This window comes from Bicyclus anynana, chromosome 11 (genome assembly GCF_947172395.1).
Source record: "Bicyclus anynana chromosome 11, ilBicAnyn1.1, whole genome shotgun sequence".
Classification (NCBI taxonomy): Eukaryota; Metazoa; Arthropoda; class Insecta; order Lepidoptera; family Nymphalidae; genus Bicyclus; species Bicyclus anynana.
Window position 1 is genome coordinate 248,388 of NC_069093.1, and position 16,203 is coordinate 264,590.

Below are 16,203 nucleotides of genomic sequence, written 5' to 3' on the forward strand. Positions count from 1 at the left end.
GCAAAACTACAATATTATCTTGAATTACAAAATAAAACAAAGTGCTTCGGCCCATTGTCTAATATATGTACGAGTACAGTTCGCCTCAAATAACTTTACACCGAGCTTCTGAACAACTGCGGACTGTGAAATTAGCAAACTTCGGTACTGGCCGCACTCTGTACTCGGTCGTCTCTCCGCAGGGCGTACGCGGAGCAGTTCATAGCGGTGTGCGACGAGAGCCGGCACGCAGCCGAGCAGCACGACTCGCTGGCCAGCTCCACTGACACCGAGCAGCGCTCGCACTGACGGAGCAGCGTGCTCACTCACTCCGGGCAGCGCTCGCACTGACCGAGCAGCGTGCTCACTCACTCCGGGCAGCGCTCGCACTGATCGAGCAGCATGCTCACCGACACCGAGCGGCGCTCGCACTGAAGCAGCGTGCTGCGCTGACTGTTCGGTCAGCAGCAAGTGACAACAAACTCAATCAAATCGGTAGACACCATTAGCGGCGGTTTCAGAGCCATTCATATAATACTAAACGCATAAGCCCGCGCGATTCTTGAATTTTATAAAAAATAAAAGCTCAGAGTTATATCTTAGAGTTAGATTAATAACATATCAGAAGACTTACATTGTATGTAGCTGTAAATATAAATGTACTTAGGCTATATAAGATTTTGCAAGTGTTACATAATATATTTAGCTTGATTATTTTTTTTTATTCTATGAGAATAATATTAATTAATTAATAAAAAGCCTTTTGATAGATAACTTTTAACATACATACATATTGCTAAACCAATAGTTTCTCCATAATATCCGTTACTGAAATAACCTTTGCTTGCTGATATGGCCAAGTAACTTCTCCGATTAAGTGAAATTAAACATATTTATACGTACCTAAGTAGATAAAAAGGTAAACAAAATCTTATTTCTATATTTGATATTTGATATCCCTATCCAAGTTTGTTAATAGCAAAAAATGAAAACAAAAATCCTGGAAAGATGGTCTAATCTCGATAAGATGTTGAAAGTGGTCTTTCAAAACAGCTGTAGGGTAGTTGTATGTATACTGTAATACATAGTATTTGTTGCTAACATTAGAATATACACTGAACCAAACTAAACACGATAGCTTTATGTGGGTAGTTGTAACTAATTATTAACTCACCTTGTTTTACTAACGTAGCACTACAGCGATTTAATATAAATAAGCTTACTAATTGTATATTGAATGGATACCACCAACTTTATGGAAGACCAGTATGAACACTGAATAATTAATTTATTTTGTTTCAAAAACGACGAAGTGACGTTGTCGCTTGGATACATGAGCTAAATTACATTTGAGGGATGAAAACCAAATAAATCAATTCCACTTATTGGAACTTATGATTATATCAAGAGCGATAACGCAAGCCTCGTATTTCGATTTTTGATTGTAATCCTTATAAGGAGATTAATTCAATAATACTCGTATTACATTATCAAATTTTATCCTTTTTAGCTTTTTTAATGTTTCAGTGTTCCGATATATTATAAACAAATGGACACACATACTAACTACACTTTACTAACAACTAATGTAAACCTGTATCGTCAAATATCTGTGTTATACGACTCGTTTTAAGTTTAAACTTTTGTACTTTAAGACTTTTAGTGTAAGGCTACTTTGATGCAGACCACAAGAGTTCTCTCCCCACAGTAATAAATCGTATAATATAAATAAATAGGTACTATATATAAGTAATAAATAAATATTCAGCAATTGCTATGCGCATCTTGTGCCTTGTGGGTCGGATATTCGGAAAACGGTCTTCAGAATGGCAAATTTATTTGACGCTCACTGTACTTAGTCGTGTAAGGAAGCCTACACAATGGTAATTATTAAGTATACGGCCGTATATTAATTATATTAATTATTATTGACGGCCTTCGTGGCGCAGTGGTATGCGCGGTTGATTTACAAGACGGAGGTCCTGGGTTCGATTCTGAGGTCGATTGAGGTTTTCTTATTTCGTCCAGGTCTGGCTGGTGGGAGGTTTCGGCCGTGGCTAGTTACCACCCTACCGACAAAGACGTGCCGCCAAGCGATTCAGCGTTCCGGTACGATGTCGTGTAGAAACCGAAAGGAGTGTGAATTTCATCCTACTCCTAACAAGTTGCCCGCTTCCATCTTAGATTGCATCCTCACTTAACATCAGGTGAGATTGTAATCAAGGCCTAACTTGTAAAGTATAAAAAAAGTAATGTTGCGCCTAAGAAAACCGCAAGTAAAACAAATCTCGTATTGCCGAGCTACGACTTCCTGTCAATAATATTGACAATATTGACTGTGTATGGGCACCCTAATCCTGAAACGCTGACATTTGTCTGTTTAAAAAATCTTTTCGATCATAATCACGGTAATTTTGTGTTATTAAGCTTTATTGCAAAGAATACCAAAACACTTTTAAACCAAGAAGCATTTTTCCTGGAGATAATTTTTAGTAGACGCTGAAAACTTAAAGTGAGGTCGCATCGAAGTAGCATTTCCATGTGTAAACTGTATATGTAATGTATCGATTTAGACGTAATCTTGTACACATATTTAAACTCAAGTCCTATGTACCTAATCGCTGCCAAAGCGCGTCGCGGAACAAATTGTTATCGATTGGTATGTAAATAAATTACACATCTAAATTTGCTCAATTAAATTGTAAAATATTTAATTACATATAAACGTATTCCTAGTAATTAGTGGTGCCCAAATATTGCATGATTAACGAAGATCAAATCAGCGAAACAAAACAAGAATACCTATCCATCAATTATAAATAGTATAAAATTCAAAATTCATTTATTTCAAGTAGGCTCAGTTTACAAGCACTTTTGACACGTCAGTTGACAATTTGTAAAGATTCTACCACCGGTTCGGAAGGCTGTTGAAGTTCTGCTGAGAAGAAACCGGCAAGAAACTCAACAGTTGCTCTTTTAAAAAAAACAATACAATTTCTTATAGTTTTACTTCCAGTGTGAAAGGTGGAAGCTGATCCAACGGCCTCCAAGCATCTTTATTATTAAGGAAATGTAATAATACTAAATAATTAATAAAGCATTCATTATTTACAATCATCCCAAGTTTGTATAGGTACCCATTAAAAAGCCTTATTATTCTGTGTAATAAGACAGCAAGATCAAAGCATTTTGGGCATCACTAATATTGTAGCTATAATTCTTGTTACCAATATTATTACTTGTATAATTTTGAGATTATAGTTTTTTCTACTATTTCTACCTATATCGTAGCATTGTTGAATATACATAGAATAATATATTATTGAGATTATTAAACTTTGTATTCAAATTACTGTTAAGTACTAGACTGTAATTAATTATTGTAAATATAAGGATTATTATTAAAAAGGCATTATATTTATGTACTTTAATGTTTTTATTGTTTTAATATAAAAATGTATATATACCTATAGTGATGTTTTAAAGTCGCGTGTTTTAAACTCCAGTTTTCTGTAATAAAAACAACTAAGATTAGGATTAAAATGCGCGATTATAATTTAATAACATAGATTTAGTTTTTTATTTTCTCGAAAAGTTATTCACGGAATAATCTGTATATAGAGGATCGAATCTATTTAAATGCAAAAATGTATCGCTTGTAAAGTGAATAAATTTTATTTTTATAATTAAATATTTTGTTTTACTGTTGTAGCTACCTAACAATATTTCATTTCATACCTGTATACTTGCCTTCATACAATTTCATACCTGTATTTCATACCTTCATACAATTTTATACCTGTATTTCATACCTTCATACAATTTCATACCTGTATTTCTACTTCATACAATTTCATACCTGTATTTCTACTTCATACAATTTCATACCTGTATTTCATACCTTAATAAAATTTCATACCTGTATTATTCTCATAACAGACAAAACAGAAGGAAAACATATCGTACCGTACGTGGGGTACCGATTTCACCTTTTGAAGGATACAACCCTAACGATTTATAAAAACCGGAATAAGTAAACAGCATGTGTGTGTTTGTATTAGTCAATGTACGACCACTTACTCTGTGGAGCACGCGCTAGTTAGTCCACTTACTCTGGCGGGAGCTAGAACTCGTTGTCGCTGAGCGCGGAGGTGCGGCCGGGGTGCGCGCTGGTGAGGCGCAGCTCGCTCTCGGAGGAGCTGCCCAGCGAGCCCTCGGACGCCTCCGAGCCCTCCGCCTTGCCGCCTGCGGGTTGAAGGCATATCTCGTAAAGACAAAATGATGTGCGTTTTTTTTCTCGATAATCTCTGGTCGAGATGCTCGAAACAGGACTGACAAGAAACAAACTTTCCCGTTTTCAATATTAGTGGAGAGTGTAGGTGTACGTCACTGTCAGATTGTAAAATACGTTAGTTTATAATCTCACTCGTGTTGTCGCCGCGTTGCAACGACTTGCGGTACGTGCGACGGACGGCTTCAGTGTGCTCGTGGCGTTCGAGCCGTCCACATCTCTTGTTGTGTAATTCTTTATGGGTTACTTGGGATAGGCGGGGAGAGTGACTTGAGTGGAAAAGGGGAGTGTTAGATATCTGTCAAACAATTCTTTAACCCTACACACGTTGTTCACAAGTGCGTGACTCCACTCCAGGTCATTCTCCGCCATTCTAGGGTCTTATTTTGGATACAGTTCGATTTGTTAATTAAGTTGTCCTGTCAAATGTTATGAATCATAACCTTTGTTCGACATTATAGTTTTCATATTTTTGAGTCCGCTTAAACTCGTGATATATATCTGCCGTTATATTGTGAACAGAAATTTCAGTTCAGAATATGACGGCAGATTATAATATCATGAGTGAGATTATTTTACAATGTAACGGTAACATATACACTGCAGCAGCATCATAGCATAGGTACAGCATACCGTGCACGAGGTCGGCGTAGTCGTCGGCGGGCGCCAGCGTGCGCGTGGCGGGGCGCGGCCGCGACCAGCGCCCGCCGCCCGCGCCCTCGCCTGCTGCGGGTGGTATGGACACCGTTACTGACCGATATCTCTACAACATTAAGGAAGGCGCTAACCATGGGCCTTCAGCGGGCGAACAAGAGTTATCTTTACAAATAAGAGGATCCGCAAAAGGATCAAAATCACCAACAAGTTTCAACGATTCGCGTGCAATAGGTGGAGTGCATAGTTCAAAGAGTCGGTGGATGTTGCGAAGGTAGAGCATACGATCTAGAGTCTAGGTTAAATCATCAAGTGTCAGTCACTGACCGGCGTAGAGCTGCGTGTCGGTGAGGTCGCTGTCGGAGCTGTCGTCCAGGTCGCGCAGCTCGTCGCGCGCCTGCATGCTGCCGAACGCGTGCCGCGCGTCCGGGCCCACGCCTGCAGACAAACGTGCCGGTTTATACAAGACACTGACAGCAACACTAGTTGACAGCAGCATCGCGCCTCATCGCAACGAAAGAGAAATATTTTCGATGCTACCGCTATTGGTCAAAAAGATCTCTGCTATTAGTCAAAACAAATTTCAGTTAGAGATATAGAACTCAATTCCAAATTACCCGCAGTCTTGATACGCAGCCTGGTCTTCGGCCTGGTGGCGGGGCGCGGCTGCTTCGCGGACTCCTTGCCCTCGTCACTCGACTCCGACTCGTCTAACAACATACATATATTTATAACAAAAATATTACGCTTACTTCCATCAGCTGTAACCATAAAAGCTGCACCGTTAAAGGAGACGACCCAACATCGAAAAAGTAATGATTTCGATCACTAAAGATCGAAACAGTTGACTATTTTCGTAACACAGTAATTACTAACTAGAGGGCATTGTATTTATCGATCATATCGAAAATATGGCTATTCTTTAAACATTTTAACGGCTAACTTTTTAACCTTTAAAAATTATCATTGTTTAAAGATAATGGAAAGTGCCAACTCGCATCGGAGCAGCTTCGTACAAGGAGGAAGGCCTGCTGGCCTGACCTGCTGTGCGACATTACATTGTAGTGCTGATGACGATGAGTAATGATTACCAGAGTCGCTCAGTTTCCCCAGTACATCTTCCGCTTCGTACTTGTGGATGAGTTGCATGATGGCTGCTTGCTGCTCTTCCGCGGCCTGGACAAACACAAGGTTAGTTGCTACCAACCATGACCGGTGAAAGGAGCTCTAAAAAATTTGCGGAGTAGATAAGATCCTATGCGTTTAGGAAAACTTTCGAGGTCCGCACTGTCATTTATTCCTCCCGAGAACTGAAAGGAGGTGACTGCTACTGATTGTGCACTTTACAAGAAATGACATATTGTGAAATGTTCTGGAGTCTCTCGTAGACTGCATTTGCGGCAGATACATTCCTATTTCATTATATCACATGCGTTATGTCCAAATAAACTCACAAAGTTAATCGACCAATGACATTCCGGGTCGTTTTCGAGTCCATAGGACATTTTCCGTAGAGCATGCTACCTGAACTTTTATGATAGACTTTTCAAAAATTAAATGTAACATGTAAGTAGGTAAAGATTAACTACAATCGTGTAACATGATCTTAAGATGTTTGTGAAGTTTATAAAGAAATGACAAATAAGGCGATCCTGTCAGACCTCTGCCTGCGCCGTCTCCAGCAGGCTGAGCTGATGCTTCAGCGCCTCCACGCAGCGGTAGCGCAGCACGTACTGCTCCCACAGATCTTCTATCTCGATCTCTAAGGCCGTCAACTCGCCTTGGTACGCCGGCCTGGGATAAAATTAGAAATTACTCAATATCTGCGTTCCACGGTATTTGTAATATTTGTAACTTCATAGCAAAGCGCATATTTGACTACCTGTTGTCTGCGCAGTGGTATAAAGTTACAATGCAAACGTTGCACGGAACGCTGAGCCTGAGCCTGAACTCTTTTTGTCAGCGCGAACTCTTAATGATGAACGATGAGTTTTTGGATAGTTCACTTGACCTTCGTGGTCCCGAATGACCGGAGGGTGCCTAGCTCACTTGATCTTCTGCACGGTGTGCAGGCGCTTCTCGGCGCGCTGCAGCTCGGCGCGGCGCCGCTCCAGCTTGGCGTCGAGCGCCGCCTCGCTGGACGCCACGCTGTCGATCTGCTCACGCAGCGCCGCCACGCGCGCCGCCAGCGCCGCCAGCGCACGCGACAGCGCCGCCTCCAGCGACGACATGTCCAGCGGCCGCGAGAGAGCCTTGTCGCGTTGCTCCTGTAGGTACATCCGTGCAACAAATTCTCAAGCTATATTTGCATTGCAGGCACAAGCATAGATCCGCCACATTACTTCAATGGGAGCGCGGGATTGATAAAGTTTGGACCGACGGCTGAAGACATTGGCAATGATAATTCAACGCTCACTTTAATGTGTTAATCGGAGGGTAACATATTCCCACAGAAATCAACTTGAAATAATGCGAATTGAATTTGAGTTCGGATGGGATTTGTGGCTTTCATTTGATATTTTTAAGCCACCTATTTAGTGCTGTTTTAGCTGAGAATACCTTTATCTTTATCAAATCATTTAATTTCTTTTTATTTTTTGTTTAAAAGTAAAAAAAATCAACTACCTATTTGAGATATTTAATTTAATGTAGGTAGGTAGGTACTGGACAACCACAGTGCACGCATCGCACGTATATACCTACTTACATGCATCTGCACAGATGACCGCATTTTGGTTCAACTTATATGTCGGAGTCTCCTATTTACCTTATTCTCCGGCTCTTTCGCCAGCAGATCGTACAAGAACGCTCCCTGTGCGGTGATGTCAGTTGCCAGAGCTCGGGCTTGTTTGATCTCACTGACCTGCGACAACAAACTTAATTAATTAACTAAATTATTATAAGACTTAAGAGTGTTCTTTCCGTAAGATATAAAACGTTAGACGTTGTTAGGTATATATCTATGTATATGTTTGTTTATTTTGCGTACTTTCACAGCGTAATGTCTTACGGTATTTTGTTGTGGGGCAAGGCTGCTGATATACATTCTATATTTGTACTCCAAAAAAGAGCAATTCGAGCAATATATCAACTAAAATCACGCGAGTCCCTTCGTCAAAAGTTTAAAGAAATAGGCATTTTAACAGTAGCCTGTCAATATATATATAACAGTATAGTTTATGTAAGACAAAATATTAATTTGTACAAACGAAAAGGAGATCTAAACCCACGTCTTACTAGACACGGGCATAAGTTAGTTATTTCTGCATATCGTCTCCAAAGAGTTAAAAAATCTTTTGTGGGTTTGGGTGTACTCTTCTATAACAAGATCCCCAAGACTGTGATGGACTTGCCAATGCACAACTTTAAGCAATGTGTTAAAAAACATTTACTTAGTCGAGGTTACTACACTATTGATGAGTTCCTTAACGACAAAGGTGCTTGGAGGCCATTGGATCAGCTTCCACCTTCACACAGGAAATAAAACTATAAGAAATTGTAATTTAATTGTTATCAAATGTAAATTGTAATACTGTATGACTTTTTCAAAAGAGCAACTGTTGAGTTTCTTGCCGGTATCTTCTCAGCAGAACCTGCCTTCCGAACCGGTGGTAGAATCTTTACAAATAGTCAACTGACGTGTCAAAAGTGCTTGTAAACTGAGCCGACTTGAAATAAATGAATTTTGTACAGTACAGACATTTCATTTCTATATTTGTTAAACTTTGTAGACTCCTTTACTATTGTACCGCAACCGTTCGAATCCATCGATCAGTCTGGTTTATAAAAATCAATAAAAATACAGGTACCTCCTTATCTCCATTTAAACTTTTGACATAAAACTGCGAGTCCTACATGACCCGAGAGAACCAGCGAATAAGCTTCTTCTAGTTTGGAGCGCTCTAATTCAGGCCGCACTACTGCTTGCCAGCAGGCATTATTGTAGTCAAGCGCCAGCCTAGCTTCTCACGACAAAAAGAGAAAGATCAGGGAACTTGTGCCACAGCGAGCACTTGTCACCGGACACGAACCTTCTTCTTTGTTTCTTCTCAGAAAACCTGCCTTCCGGACCGAACGTTTCAAAAGTCTTTGTTAACTAAGCCTATTTAAAATAGGTAAATGAATTTAGTAAAGAGCCGCCACTCACTCGGCCGCTGACGTCGTACAGCAGCGGGTCGGCGTCGGCATGCTGCTCGTCCGCCGGCGCACGCAGCGTCGCCCGCAGCAGGCCGGCCACCTTCAGCAGCTCGCGCACCGCCCAGCCGTCCGCGCCGTACAGCTTCTTGCCGTTCAGCGTCAAGTTGGCGCGAGAGTGCTGCCAAATTGTTCGTATGTGTCAATCCAGTAGCTTGTATGTAAAACCGATGGCTATCCGCTAGGTACTCACAAACAGCTCCGTGGCGTGCGTGACCATGGCCACCCGCTGCTCCACGGAGCCCCGGCCGCCGGCCAGCGCCGCGTCGGGCTCCACGCGCGCCGCCAGCCAGCGCAGGCACTCCTCCACCAGCGCCCAGTTCGGGCTGCGGAAGCTTTCCACGGATATTTGTTGAGGGAAGCCCAAAGCGCGCATAGCTTCGCTAAAATCTGGGAAAGTTTAACACACTCTGTGATAACATTTATTTATTTGCGTGACAGTAGCAAACACCCATCCTTCCAAACCTTGTACCGAATCGAAAATCTATGTTCCAAACAAACTTTTGCGTTTTTAATATTAGTAGATGTATAGATTGGGAACTTCGTTCGTAATACTCCCGATGATGTGCGCGAGGCGGGGGGCGTGGAGCGATGAATGAAAAACCCATGACTGATGAACGTCACTTCCGCGCACGCACGATTTCACACCCGCGCAGTTTATCTGCCCGTCGGCCGCATATCATGGGAGTGTTACCAACAAACTTGCCAGACTATAGGTATAGTAGGTACATAAACTGCTACGAGTAGACATAGGCCTGTAGAAATGTCCACAACCCGAGCCCCCAGAACTAGCGTACATCAAGTGAAACTCGTTTAGTGTAGCCTCTTCAACTGTGGAGGGTCGACAGCGCTGCACTTTTCGGTGCGGTCGACATTGGGACACATGAAAGTTTCCAAACTCCATAGTTCACTAGAACTTTAAAAATTGTGTTCATTTGCGTCATTCACGAAAACGAAATGCACGAGCCACGAGGCATGGCACTGGAGAGCCTAGTGATCGGTTCTTCAAAACTGACTGAGATATCTTCTTTGAGAATCACAGCTCAATGGTGTACCTATATGTATGGTGTACCTATATATTTGTATTTCAAAAGTGTTCTACTAATACGAGATTAACATCCTTGAAATACATCTAACTATAAGAAGGATCCAAAAGATCCATATAGTAGAGTAGATAGGATAGATAGGAAAGACTAATTAGGTACACATAAGTATGGATCTTTTGGATCCCACTCACTCACTTCTCAGATCCCTGTATGACATGGTTTACGTTTAATCACCAACACCTTATATTCAGTTATAACTTGAAACTTTCTTTAAAACGAAGGGTTGATGTTATTGATAAAACATATTTGTTTATAGGCTTGTTGTCATGGAAACCTTTTGTCATACCATTCATGTTTACCATAGATATGACAGGTACAGCAATATTTTTTCTGTGGTAGGTTTTTTTTCTAGAGAGAGAATCTGAGAGTAGTTGGGCAAAATATTCCATATCTTCTTAAACTATTTTGGTGAACTAGGTACTACCTAAGTAAGTATAAGTTAAAATTAAACGCATTAAAATGTTTTACATATTTATTAATCAATTCAAGTTTGAAGCTACACCTAATATTAATAATAATTTTATTCATTAAAGTTTAAACAGCCAAGGTACAGTAGCTATTATTATCGATCATAGAGGAAATTGGCCAGAGTTATCGATACACTTATTATTTGCTTTAAACTCTACTGTTTAGATTATATGTGGACAGAAAAAGAACAAAAAATCACCATGCCCTTTTAAAAAGTGTTCACCTTTATACAATAAATTACATTATACTTTAATTATTAGACTGAGATAAATTTTACACTCATGTTGTAGCTTTTTTTTGACGAACTTTGACGGTCACTTGTTAATAAAGATTTACATTACTAACATTACTAATGTTGTAAAGCAGATGAGTTTGTTTATTTACTTATTAGTTTAAACATGCACTCAGGTATTATATGTATGAAGAAACTTTAATGTTTTTTTGGCATTAAAAGGAATTAAACATAAAAATATAAAACATAAAACCTGACATATTTTAGATTTTATACATAAGTTATATGTAAAAATACGTATAAAAACATTTCTTGACTTTTTTGCAGTTTCAGTACCTACAAAGCTGTTTGAACTTAACTACAATGTGGGCTACATCTAAACATTTTTTATTCATTATTATTACACATTTATATTTTTTAAATTGGGCACATATTAACAGTTGTTGTTAATAATATTAAATAAGCTGTGAAGACCACAGCATTGACTACTACATACGAATCACAACATAAAATGTTTAATAGTAAGTCTTGATCCTTAATAAGAGCAATTTTCAATAATGTTACACATAACAACAACTGTTAATGTATTCACCATTTTCATAATAAAATGGTGAAGTATTTTTCGCTGGGTGTAGAACTATAACGACTGATCACAATGATTGAGAATGAGACATGTGTGTATTCATTTGTCATCAGCAGCCACATTGTAAGAGCAAACTTTGTCATCAACAACCAACATTGTACTGGAATGCTAAATGTTTGTAACTAGCCACAGCCAAAGCCTCACACCATCCAAAGTTCAAGTTCATCATTTTGCTGGGCAGGGAGAATAACACGAGTGGGAAAGCCACGTCGTTAATGGGCTCTGCAGAACAGGATTGTCGGGTTCTGCTGCAATGGACTAGACACCCAGAAAGTGAAACCATAGTATGCCATGGACATATGTCTCTATTTTATCATGTCGCATAGTTCCCCAGTAGCAAAGTACCCAATTTAATAGAAAAATCATAAGTCCACCACAGTCGGCGCCCGCCTCTCCGCGCGCTTCAGGGCCTCCTCGCGCTTCATCGCCACACGCAGTCGCGACGCCTTTAAGTGCCTACAAATAAAGAGCATATTACTCTAACAAACTAAAGTTACACAAATAAACTATACTTCTTCCAAGTTCAGTTAATTCCAATACCATAGGATTTCACAAAGTATAAAAAAATACAATAAAATATTAATAATACATTTAAAACAAACTGAAAGCTTGGCTCGTCAAGAAGGTTTTCTATAGCTATAACCAATTCCTAGTTATAGAAAATAAAATTTTATGACAATTACCTTATTGTAAATTGGAATTTAGAAATATCTTTAGAATTTATTTATAATTATAATTACAATTATTTGTGACGACCAACATGAACATTTATGAATAAAATATGACTATGATGTCTCTACCATCCTAAACTGCATTGTCACTGAACATCAGGTGAAATCGCAGTCGCAATGATAACTTCTCAAAGAATATGAAACTGAATAAGTAAACAAATCTAAACATAATGAAACATTGTGCTAAGATGCACAATGCAAACAGTAACATAGCAAAGCAGCAATGGAGCATCACCCCGCTTCTCTCCAACCCGCAATTGCCTCGAGCACACTTTATGTACTGCATGTGTTTAGCAACGGCAGCTAATTTCCGAGACATTGTAAAGTTTGCATCTAACTCTACCAGCATTGATTATTACTTTATGTCCACTTGAATAATAATTCCTAATATTAACTGTAGGTAATAGGTGTTAGGTATAATACAAGAACATAAATGAACATAATATTGTGTTCATTGTGTGTATGTGTTACATAGTGCCAAAAATAAGCATGGAACTTCCACTTTTTTAACGCTAGCTTTCTTAGAAGTAAAAAAAGTTATACCTTTGTCTAATCATTTCCTCAGTTTCAGGGCTCGGTTCCCGTTTAGTCACGGCAGCATCTCGGATCATGTTCCTCAGCTTCTGCAGACAGTCAGCCAGGTTCAGCTGCTGTGTCCTTGTGGCGTCAGAGCGGATGACCAGGTAGCCCTCTTTGGTCAACTTGTTACTGTGCTGTATCAATCGAAAAATTATGTGTTAATTTTTACCATTTAACAAATCACAATAATGTGATAAAGAATAAAATGGCTTGGCAGCAAACTGCTGCTAGCAAGCTAAGTAGGTTGTATGGTGATAACTAAAATCGTTTTTAACTTAGTTTGTTGGGGAAAGAGTTGTAGACAGCTTTACAGACAAGGCATGAGGATCCCTGATAGCCTATACTTTATGTTAAAAACAAAAAAATTAATTACCCTGAAGGGTTAAAGCAAAAAGACACAAACACAAATCTGGCATTTTAATTTCTCTGGCTCTTGAAATTTAATTGAAATGTCTTGATTGCTAGCATATCTTTTAGTTTTATTGGTATATCAAACTTTAATGGTATTTATATTTTGTATCTGACAATGCATAATCTTAATAAAACCAGTAAATATTCACAACTTTGTAGTGTTCTTTAATTTTTCCTCATTAATAATAATAATAATATTAATTTATTTCAGAATTACAAATCCATATTTTGTTAATATATTAACAGGTATAGTAGGTAACATTTTTATCTTACTTAATAAATTAAATTAGTACAGTTAGTAACATTGGAAATTCTAATAATATTTTAAACAACAATCATGAACGCCCTATAGCTACTTCCACACAGTGGCCTAGTATCGGGCAGTCGGGCCTAGCAGACAATACCCTTAGGATGCCATTGCTGCTAGCACGTAATCTCTGTAGGACAGACCGCTTTTTTACGCCTTATTGCAAAAGAGTCATTAAACCTACTTGCAAGATATCATTTAAATCCTGCCTGCATGCAAGATAAATTGATCAATATCTACTCACCAGTTCAATCATTTTGTCTCTAATTTCAGCTGGGATCCAATCCGCCTCACTGAGCTTGAATCTTAAATCCACTTTTGTGTGCACCTGGAAATTATAACTGTTAATTATTTTAATGTTGTCGATAGTGCAAGGAAATAGGACACCTATCAACTTAGTCCTTGCAAGGAACATAGCCCTGTGGCCATTCACCAGAGGCATAAGTATTAAGCATCATGCCGGTGGTAGCAGTACTGTATAGTATAGTAAGGTACAAATGGACAAACCTGACATTTTAACAGTACTTGTAAACAGTCAACTTGAAATAAATGAATTTAGAATTTTATGTGCCTGTTATCTTTAAGCAGTCATACTTTTCAAACTGAAACACACAATGCTGCTTTGCACTCAATTGTGTAATCTATAAAACCTTACACAATCACAATCAGTTATAATACTAACCTTATTGACATGTTGTCCCCCGGGTCCTGAGCTAGCACTGTATTGTATTTCTAACTTATTCAGAGGGATGAAGCCTGAGAACTTCTCATTAGGATTTGGTGTCTGCAAGATGAGATTGATACAGATTAACAACATGAAAAATTCTGCCCAATCGCATTGGGCCAGCATGGAGGACTATTGGTCAAACCCCTCTCATTCTGAGAGGAGACTTGAGCTCAGCAGTGAGTTGATAGATAGATATAGATACATACTGGACTTCTAGACTAAACTGGTAAAATGTTTGTTAGATCATACTTTAGTGAGTGTGTGTTGTTTCCACTCATCAGCCCAATTAGTGTGTGTGCCACAAATAACTGTCTATTTTATCTCTTTTATCCCACTGCTTACAAAGACTAAGACTTGGTCAATGCCAAGAGGGCTATTGCTCAATGGTCACCGAAGGTATCTATCTTATCACAAGATATGTCATGGACACATGCTAGATACGTGCAGATGTCTAGAACAGTCACTTGCTCTGATATTACTAGTAACAAACATTACACAGTTAATTTTGTGAGTCAATATAAAAAGACAGATGTAAACAAGTTCACATCAGCATGAGACATAGTTGCATTCAGATGAAAGTTGGTGTCATCATCATGTCTGCCGATGAACATTAACTAGTAAACATACGTTGGTAGGGGCTTCCAAACATCACAGCGAATGTTTACATTGATTTAATATAAATTGGATATGTAGAATTTAACAAAAAAATAGTTTAAAAGTAATTAATTGAATCCAGATAGCCTGTCCAGTAATGGTTAGCCGACACAAGTTACAAAAACTGAATCAAAAAGTTTTATCACTTAGAAACTGAAATATACTCACAAAAGAAGGTGTGGACAGCTTCAAAGTACTATTTGGATACAGGGTTTCCAAAGAAATCGCGCTTTTGTAAGCCATAGACCTCTGTAGTGTGCAATAATTCCCGCACTGTGCGACCAGTCGCATTACGTGCGTACGGAAAGGCATTAGAGCCATTATTTTAGCGAGTACTTAGCCCGAAATGCAGAGTTTCAGGACAAAAACAAAAAATATAATTTATTTATTGCATTTATAATAATTATTTCCGAGTAACCTCACTTTTTGACATTGACAATTGACATAAACAAACTGAAAGAGCATGACCACAGATTAATTTAATAGATAGCATGACTGACTGACAATAAAATGGATCATAGACTCAAAGAGTTTATTGTTTATAGTAACTATAGTATGTTTTCTGTGGTTTTACATTGACTTTGACTTCGAGAATTTCTAATAATCTGTGGCTGTGATTTTTATATTTATATTGTTAGGGTTCCGTAGTCCACAAGGAACCCTTATAGTATCGCCATGTCCGTCTGTCTGTCCGTCCTATCCGTATTACTATGGAAATTAGCATGAGCATGTACTTACATTAAAAATGTAAACAATGTAACAATGTGAAATCCTAAAATAAAATTTTGAGAAATACTTATTTTTTTAGGAGCTCCCGCCTCCACTACATGTATAGTGGGGATGAATTATTTTTTACTTGTTTATTTCATGTATGTGGGGATCGTTGGATAGGTCTTTGATGGGTTTTCTTCCAACATTTTTCAACTTATGTACTTGGCCGGTTTTTGTAAACCTACGCTCTGGATAATGAGTAATTAAATTAATACTATTAATAAGTTCTGCTTCTGTGACTTGGGTATAATTTTTAAGCAATGTTTAATATTTCTCTCCTCCACTCTCCTTTACGCTATGATTTTGTAATAAGCAAAACTTTTAATATATTGAACATACAAAATAGTATCATAATAATCTGTGATAGGTACAAAGTGGTCAAGTCAAAGTATAGTAAGTGTATTTTTTATATTTTTGGAACATAAAAATAAAAAAGCTTTAGGTAACTAAAAAACC

At 38.6% G+C, this 16,203-nt stretch overlaps 3 protein-coding genes across 8 annotated transcripts in view; 1 reads left to right on the forward strand and 2 right to left on the reverse strand.

Moving 5' to 3' along the window:
- The window catches only part of LOC112051460 (uncharacterized), a 47,956-nt gene extending 44,286 nt beyond the window's left edge, over window positions 1-3,670 (forward strand). Inside the window, exons 7-8 of one of the 3 annotated variants that reach the window (XR_008251245.1) lie at window positions 183-339; window positions 452-3,670. Coding sequence is in view for 2 of the 3 variants with exons in the window: in XM_052884193.1 (XP_052740153.1) it covers window positions 183-288 (106 nt within the window). In the remaining variant the exon portion in view is untranslated. Of the gene's footprint in view, window positions 1-182 lie in introns of all 3 variants that reach the window. The other 2 variants (XM_052884193.1, XM_052884192.1) reach the window with 2 other exon arrangements.
- Window positions 3,400-10,491, reverse strand: LOC112051450 (clusterin-associated protein 1). Of its 4 annotated transcripts, none has more exons than XM_052884195.1 (12): window positions 10,360-10,491; window positions 9,312-9,508; window positions 9,072-9,239; window positions 7,692-7,787; window positions 6,974-7,191; window positions 6,586-6,718; window positions 6,016-6,100; window positions 5,542-5,634; window positions 5,252-5,362; window positions 4,904-4,993; window positions 4,092-4,224; window positions 3,400-3,489 (listed from the first exon to the last, which is right to left on the reverse strand). In XM_052884195.1, the coding sequence occupies exons 1-11, from the start codon at window positions 10,379-10,381 to the stop codon at window positions 4,103-4,105; spliced, it is 1,335 nt and encodes a 444-aa protein (XP_052740155.1). In that variant the 5' UTR covers window positions 10,382-10,491; the 3' UTR covers window positions 3,400-3,489; window positions 4,092-4,102. The 4 variants fall into 4 exon arrangements, with proteins under 4 accessions (XP_052740155.1, XP_023945859.2, XP_052740156.1 ...); XM_024090091.2 differs by having other exon boundaries at window positions 4,904-4,996; XM_052884194.1 differs by having other exon boundaries at window positions 3,405-3,489; window positions 4,060-4,224; window positions 4,904-4,996.
- Window positions 10,492-10,682: 191 nt separating this feature from the next.
- On the reverse strand, window positions 10,683-15,428 carry LOC112051447 (peptidyl-tRNA hydrolase ICT1, mitochondrial). The gene is made up of 5 exons (XM_024090085.2): window positions 15,145-15,428; window positions 14,278-14,379; window positions 13,840-13,923; window positions 12,842-13,011; window positions 10,683-12,023 (listed from the first exon to the last, which is right to left on the reverse strand). Exons 1-5 carry the CDS (start codon window positions 15,295-15,297, stop codon window positions 11,930-11,932), a joined length of 603 nt encoding a protein of 200 aa, XP_023945853.2. The 5' UTR covers window positions 15,298-15,428; the 3' UTR covers window positions 10,683-11,929.
- Between the last annotated feature and the right edge of the window lie 775 nt (window positions 15,429-16,203).

What these genes read in the sequence shown, in the direction of transcription:
- LOC112051450 (XM_024090091.2), bottom strand. Translation starts at nt 10,381, where the DNA reads ATGTCATACAGGGATCTGAGAA. An exon ending in CGCACGCCACGGAGCTGTTT is followed by an intron (nt 9,240 to 9,311) that starts GTGAGTACCTAG and finishes ACAATTTGGCAG; the next exon opens with CACTCTCGCGCCAACTTGAC. An exon ending in CGAAAGAGCCGGAGAATAAG is followed by an intron (nt 7,192 to 7,691) that starts GTAAATAGGAGA and finishes ATGTACCTACAG; the next exon opens with GAGCAACGCGACAAGGCTCT.
- LOC112051447 (XM_024090085.2), bottom strand. Translation starts at nt 15,297, where the DNA reads ATGGCTCTAATGCCTTTCCGTACGCACGTAATGCGACTGGTCGCACAG. An exon ending in AGCTGTCCACACCTTCTTTT is followed by an intron (nt 14,380 to 15,144) that starts GTGAGTATATTT and finishes CTCATCTTGCAG; the next exon opens with ACACCAAATCCTAATGAGAA. An exon ending in GAGGAAATGATTAGACAAAG is followed by an intron (nt 12,024 to 12,841) that starts GTATAACTTTTT and finishes CTTTATTTGTAG; the next exon opens with GCACTTAAAGGCGTCGCGAC.